General features: G+C 41.4%; 1 protein-coding gene across 1 annotated transcript; it reads left to right on the top strand.

The window, feature by feature from the left end:
• Positions 1-265: 265 nt before the first annotated feature.
• LOC104628656 (E3 ubiquitin-protein ligase MARCH8) lies at positions 266-3808 on the top strand (the record flags this gene model as incomplete). Its single annotated transcript, XM_010297314.1, has 2 exons — positions 266-413; positions 2878-3808. Coding segments are annotated over 2 exons (453 nt in total), but the record flags the coding sequence as incomplete, so codon positions are not given.
• Between the last annotated feature and the right edge of the window lie 2093 nt (positions 3809-5901).

The following is a 5901-nucleotide window of genomic DNA, read 5'->3' as shown; positions in this document are numbered from 1 at the left end:
GGCATCGCGCCGGGGCTCCGGGTCGGAGCTGAGCACCGCAGGTCCCCTCCGGCGCCAGGTCCGCTCCCGTCGCAGCCGGGCGAGGTGCCCGCTGTCGCACACGTTCTGCACACAGAGCGATAGTGCTGTGTGACTTTTAAAATCCATGTTAGGAGGAAACTGGTTTCCTGCCCGGATTTTGTTCTTATCAGCGTTCTCTTTTTATACTCTCTAGTAACTGCAATAAACACCTAATCTCTTCCTCTGCTTCTGGGTTTCTTGCCAGTGGGAGAAGCTGCAGATGACAGCCAGCGAGAGGAGGAAGATCATGTGCTCTGTAACATTCCATATCATTGCCATCACCTGTGTTGTATGGTCTCTCTATGTCCTGATAGACAGGACCGCTGAAGAGATTAAACAGGGACAGACTACTGGTACGTTACTTGCTTATCTTCCCACTTACTCTCTTCGAATAATTATTTATCCTGAATGCAGAGAGGATGCGGAGAATGAGTGTGTAGGTAATGTATACACTTAGCCTGAGGTTGGGTTGGTTTAAAAGCATAGTTCTAAAATTATTTAGTTAAATCCGTGTAAATTCATCTGCGGGTGCTTTTTAAGTCTATTTCAAGTCATTTTAATTTGTATTTGTGAAATGCACAAATATGAGAGTTAATCCACTGTAGCCAGACACAGAATTGCACTGCCTTAGCTAATTTAGTTTTGATTTGGAACGCATACTGTGCAGATAAGGACGTAAGTATTTGTTTGCTGCTATGAGTACCTTTTAACTGGGCAAAACCAGAAGACTATTTAAAAAGAGAAGTAGTAAGAGGAACCTAAATCCAAATCTTTGAGGTAAATCAACAGGGTTTTCTTTCTATTCTGTCATCTGAGAGATGGGTTAGAACTAGTTTCCTGTGAGAGCCATGTTAGACTGGAGAAATTTTTATGAGTGGTTGTGCCTGAAGGCAGAAGAGATTCAGGTTGATTCTTAGGACTCCAGTCACGCAACTGAGATGAGGTGCACTGCAGTTCATGTAGTGGCTGCCACCCCGCTGCAGGGATGTCTTAACTGCTTGAATAGTAGGTTTTCTTTAGTACGCCAGCTGTAAACTTATCGAACTGAAATCTGTTTAGCTGCAAATTTGCAGCTGTCACAGAACTGTTTCTCAAGCAGCTGAGCTGTCCCTGAAGGCGGGGTAGAAGGGATGGGGTTATCTACCAAGGCTGGGAGCCATTAAAATGCAAGCTGTCCTTGCTCACAGAGTGTTGCATGCCAACTAGACATGCAGTTGGAAAATGTTTTGCTGGTGATTGAAGATTGTCACCTGGGGAGGTAACTGAGCATCAGTAAGCCTGCAAATCCACAGGGCTGTTACAGTCTCTTTAGAGCAGAATCACACTTCGAACGGAACAGTTTTGCTGCTGTTTCTCATTTGGGCTGTAGTTTGATTGCTCATGACTTCAGCCAGGAAGTTGCTTTGCATGAAATCTTTTTGTTTCTGTTCCGTCCAACCCCATCTCTTCCATGTATGCTGAAAATTGTTGGCCTTTCAGTGTAAGGTTTCCATATAATAATGAAAAGCATATGCTTTCAAAGATTTATAGTCTCCAGGTTATTTTAGTCAATAAATATATTAGATGAATGTGAATAGAAGGGTTAGTGTGAATATTTAGTACTTGTTACAGTGCTGCCTTTGCTCCCTTCATTTGGATTCTAAATCTGGGGAGTGCTGTAATGAGCCGGGGGGTGTGGGGAGCGCGTGTGGGTATACATGCATGTCTCCACAGGGGCAAGCATATGCCATCACTGCTACGGATGGCATCAGATAGCTCACCTGTGAATCAGAGGTTGGGGTATTAATCGTGGGTGGGATTTCATCTGTAGTCACATTGCAGTGCCCTTTGTATTTTAGGACTAAAATATTCTCATTCCTCCCATGCTACCATGTATTTCCAAAAAAACATTGGCCCGTATCTTGGTGAAAACTTTGAATACTTGGGAGGCCATGATTTTATTCTCTGAGAAACCTGATACTGGGTGATTCAGCATGGTTTCATATCCATCTTGTGATGCCACTTATCTTTAAAGGGAGAGAAACTGAGTGGGTACAGGACCTATGCAAGCAGAAGATGTATAAAATGAATACTGTCATTTAAAAGTAGTTGATAGAGATGTAACAAGATACAATGTCTAGAAGTTCAAGCTAGACAAATTCAGGAAAAGTAATGATGGTCATTTTTAATACAGAGGGTACGCTTGCCAGAATGCTTCAGCATCTCCAACACTTGCAATTTTGCATCAGAAGAGATACTGTAGTTCAACTGTAAGTTAGTGAGTCTGATACAGATAAAATTGCCTGGTCTGCATAAAAGACATGTCAAGCTAGTTGGTAACAATTGTTCCCTTTTGAGTTTAAAGACTGACTCCATGTAGGGTGTGATCACAGAGTGGAACAGACGTCTTGGGTCACTGAGTTGAATCTCCTGCTATGAAGAGGAAACCATGACATAGAATTCCTTTCATAATCTGATCCAATTTTCATTTAAAAACAGGTGTAAAAGGACCTAAACTTATTACTGGCTGTTGCCTTGACTCTGTTTGTGCTGCCCAAGGGCTCAGACATAGAGGATCAGTTGTTTTGTTTTTCCTCTGGTGGGTGAGAATAAATATGGTATGTGAAGTAGAAGTCTGCATGTGTTTGACTTGCAGGCGGGGCAGAAAAGGCCAAACAAGAAAAATGGCAAAATAAGAACAGTTTGCATGGCCCAGACTCTGTGACAGTTTCCTTAAAGGATGTTTTTGAGAGATCCAGTGTAGTTCAGCCAATACTGACCTGGTCCTTTTTTTTTTTTTTTTTTTTTTTTCTTCTTTTTTAATTTTCATTCTTACAGGGATTCTAGAGTGGCCATTTTGGACTAAGCTGGTGGTTGTGGCTATTGGTTTCACTGGAGGACTTCTGTTCATGTATGTACAATGCAAAGTGTACGTACAGCTGTGGAAGAGACTTAAAGCTTATAACCGAGTAATATATGTACAAAACTGTCCAGAAACTAGCAAAAAGAATATTTTTGAAAAACCTGCACTAATGGAGCCAAACTTCGAAAGTAAAGAAATGCTTGGGGTTCACCATTCAGACACAAACTCTTCACATTACACAGAGCCAGAAGACTGTGCTGCAGAAATCCTTCACGTCTGATTGCTGGGTGGGAGGGGTGTTTCTGTATGTCCTTGAAGATTTAAAACATCATTGTTTACTGCAAACTGCTCTACCTTTTTAAAATGGGCTAACAGCTGAGGGCTGGCGGATGAATTTTTTTACATTTGTTTGTGTTGGAATTTTTTAAAATCCTTTTAGCATATCTGTCAATGTCATCATGGTTACATACCTCTCAACGCTTTGTCTCTCATACTGGCTGATCAAAGAGCCACAGGGTACTGGGTAGAATGAGCCTTGGGTTTGGTATCAAGCAAGCCACTAGTGAACTGTCATCAACTTCATGGAGTCTGTTACTTTAGAAGATGACTCTAAATGATTCTGGAATGTGTGTAGAGTGGGGTTGGTTTGTTTGTCTGTTCTTTGAGCATGATGAAGGAGGTTGTCCCAGCCACTGAGGAAAAAGAGAGAGCGCAAAAGTCTAATCTACCGCTAACACTGCCACTAACATTTTGTCTTAGGCAGCAGGTGTAAAATTTTGCTTTACATATTGTGATGAGACTTACAAAGCATATAGCACTTTTTAAAATCTTTATTTTGTAATATGTATGTCAAATGAGAATGAAACTTGAAAGAATGTGTCATTTTCAAAACATTTCTTCATTCTTTACCCCATCTATTCTTCTGGAACATAAACCTCTTGCCTTATAAAAAAAAAAAAAAAAATTCCAACCTGTGATTTCCAACACATGCCCACATTATCTTACTAAACATAACACTAAAAAACTCTGCCTCTTCGCGTTTCCTTTGAGGAGCAATTTTTTTCAAAGGATATTGCACTTGTGACTTGTGTGTGGGGAGTACTGGATGTGTACAGTGTTCATTTTCAATGCATAATGGTTTCAGTGCTCTGTTTTGAGGATTGGTTTTGCTTTTTATTTTTAACAGGTCAGACCATCAACACACCTGCACATATATACCTGATGTAACTCATTCCAAACCCTTTGCAAAGGGTTTGTTGCTGTATTGGTAAAAATGTGAGCTCTTACGGAAAAAAAGATACTTAGTCAATACAGCTGAAATTGGTTTTCCTTCTTCAGTGCTGTGTCATGTGTGAATTACCCAAGGATTTGATCCTGTCAGAAGCGATGCTGAGGTCAAAGTCTAGGAAGTAGATATTGCATTAAGTGGACGAGTTTAAAAATACCTGCCTGGTTTTAGTCCTGATGTGACGCATTATGTGATCAGAATAGTTTTGTCTGTGCTTTTGCATTTGGGACTGGCTTTTTAATTAGTCAGCCTCAATGAAAAGAGAAGGACAGCTTTAAAATGTGTTTGTAGTGCTTTAGGCAGAGTTGCCCAAAGCCTGGGGTGTCTGCTGTTAATTCGCTTGACCAATCTGCGTCACTGAAGCCCTGCCCAGCTTCAAGCCTTCATTTAACCAAAGTCTCAGTGCGACTGGAGCAGAAACGAAGCCCCACGAAAAGTCAACACATAGGAGACCCCGGCATGTGGAAGCTGACTTTCTCTACCTGAACCCTATTTAAATCTCTGTAAAGTCAATGATCATCTTCTGGTTGCTCTTAGTAGGAGTTGTCTGGACTTCTCAGTTAGTTAAAAGCTGTTTATGTGTTGAGATACTGAACTAAATCCCCAGCTCTGTTCAGGTTTTACTTAGTCTTTTTCAAGTGCAAATTTCATTGAGCAAGTTCTTTTCGTAATAAAAGTAGTTGCTTTAAGACTTCCCAAAGAATGACAGTAAGAGATCAGTGATTTTTTTCTTAAAATACAGTATTAATTTATTTCTAAGTTAATCTTTTGAAAAAAGGCAGAGAAGGGACTATGGTAAGAGAACACGCACCAGTGGTTTCTAAGAGCTGTTGGAGGAAAAGTGTGCGTGTGCCTTTACATGATCTCATGCTTGAAGCCAGTAAGGCTGTGATCTTCATGAACAAGCTGGTACCCTGTTCTTGAGAGGTTTTAAAACACCCGGACCTCTAGGCAGTCCTAGCAAAGCTGCACCGGCATGGGTTTGTGTACTGTGTTGAGGTGTCGGGATGTCCCATGCTTACGTGATACTGGCAGACAAACCCTGCATACTCTGCTAGTATCGGGGCAGCAGTCTTCATGACCACACACATGTAGAGCTTGCCTGCGATAATTTAAAGTGCAATTACTCAGGTTCTTTCCTGAACTCTGCTGTGGGTGATCCTCTTCTATTATGAGAACCCGGATAATACACTGTCTTGTTTTGTTTTCATTTTGTTCTGTGAAAAGATTTACTAGATAAACTCAGGTGGATTAAATACCAGGTCTTGCACACCTTCGTTATGTTCTTCTGAAATGCCCAGGTGCACAAGGCTTACATGGCTACGAGGTGCTCACATTACAGCTGCAAGATGCACAGAATCAGCTGCTGACCGATGCTGTGCATGTTCTCATCTGATCTGTGGCCAGTAGGTGAAATGAAAACAGACAAGTTCTGGTATGAAACCTGCTTGTTCTCCAGCTCACACCTGAGAGGCACTGGTGTCTGACTGATGTTCTGACAAGTGCCAGTATGGCATACTGTAATGTGCTGGTTCAGTTTCAGTCACTGTCATATGTTAACCGTGGTGAAACATTGTGAAATCTCATTTGGTGTTTTGGAAGCTCCATGTGGCACATGCTAGGTAGTGTTCAGTGTATTCAGGATGCTGAAGGTTTTTGCTATGCCTGTGTGTATTTTGGGAAGAAAAATAATCTCCAGCAAAATCATCTG

This window comes from Phaethon lepturus, unplaced genomic scaffold (genome assembly GCF_000687285.1).
Source record: "Phaethon lepturus isolate BGI_N335 unplaced genomic scaffold, ASM68728v1 scaffold26051, whole genome shotgun sequence".
Taxonomy (NCBI): domain Eukaryota; kingdom Metazoa; phylum Chordata; class Aves; order Phaethontiformes; family Phaethontidae; genus Phaethon; species Phaethon lepturus.
Note: the sequence above shows the minus strand (reverse complement) of the source record. Positions and strands in the feature narration are given on the sequence as shown.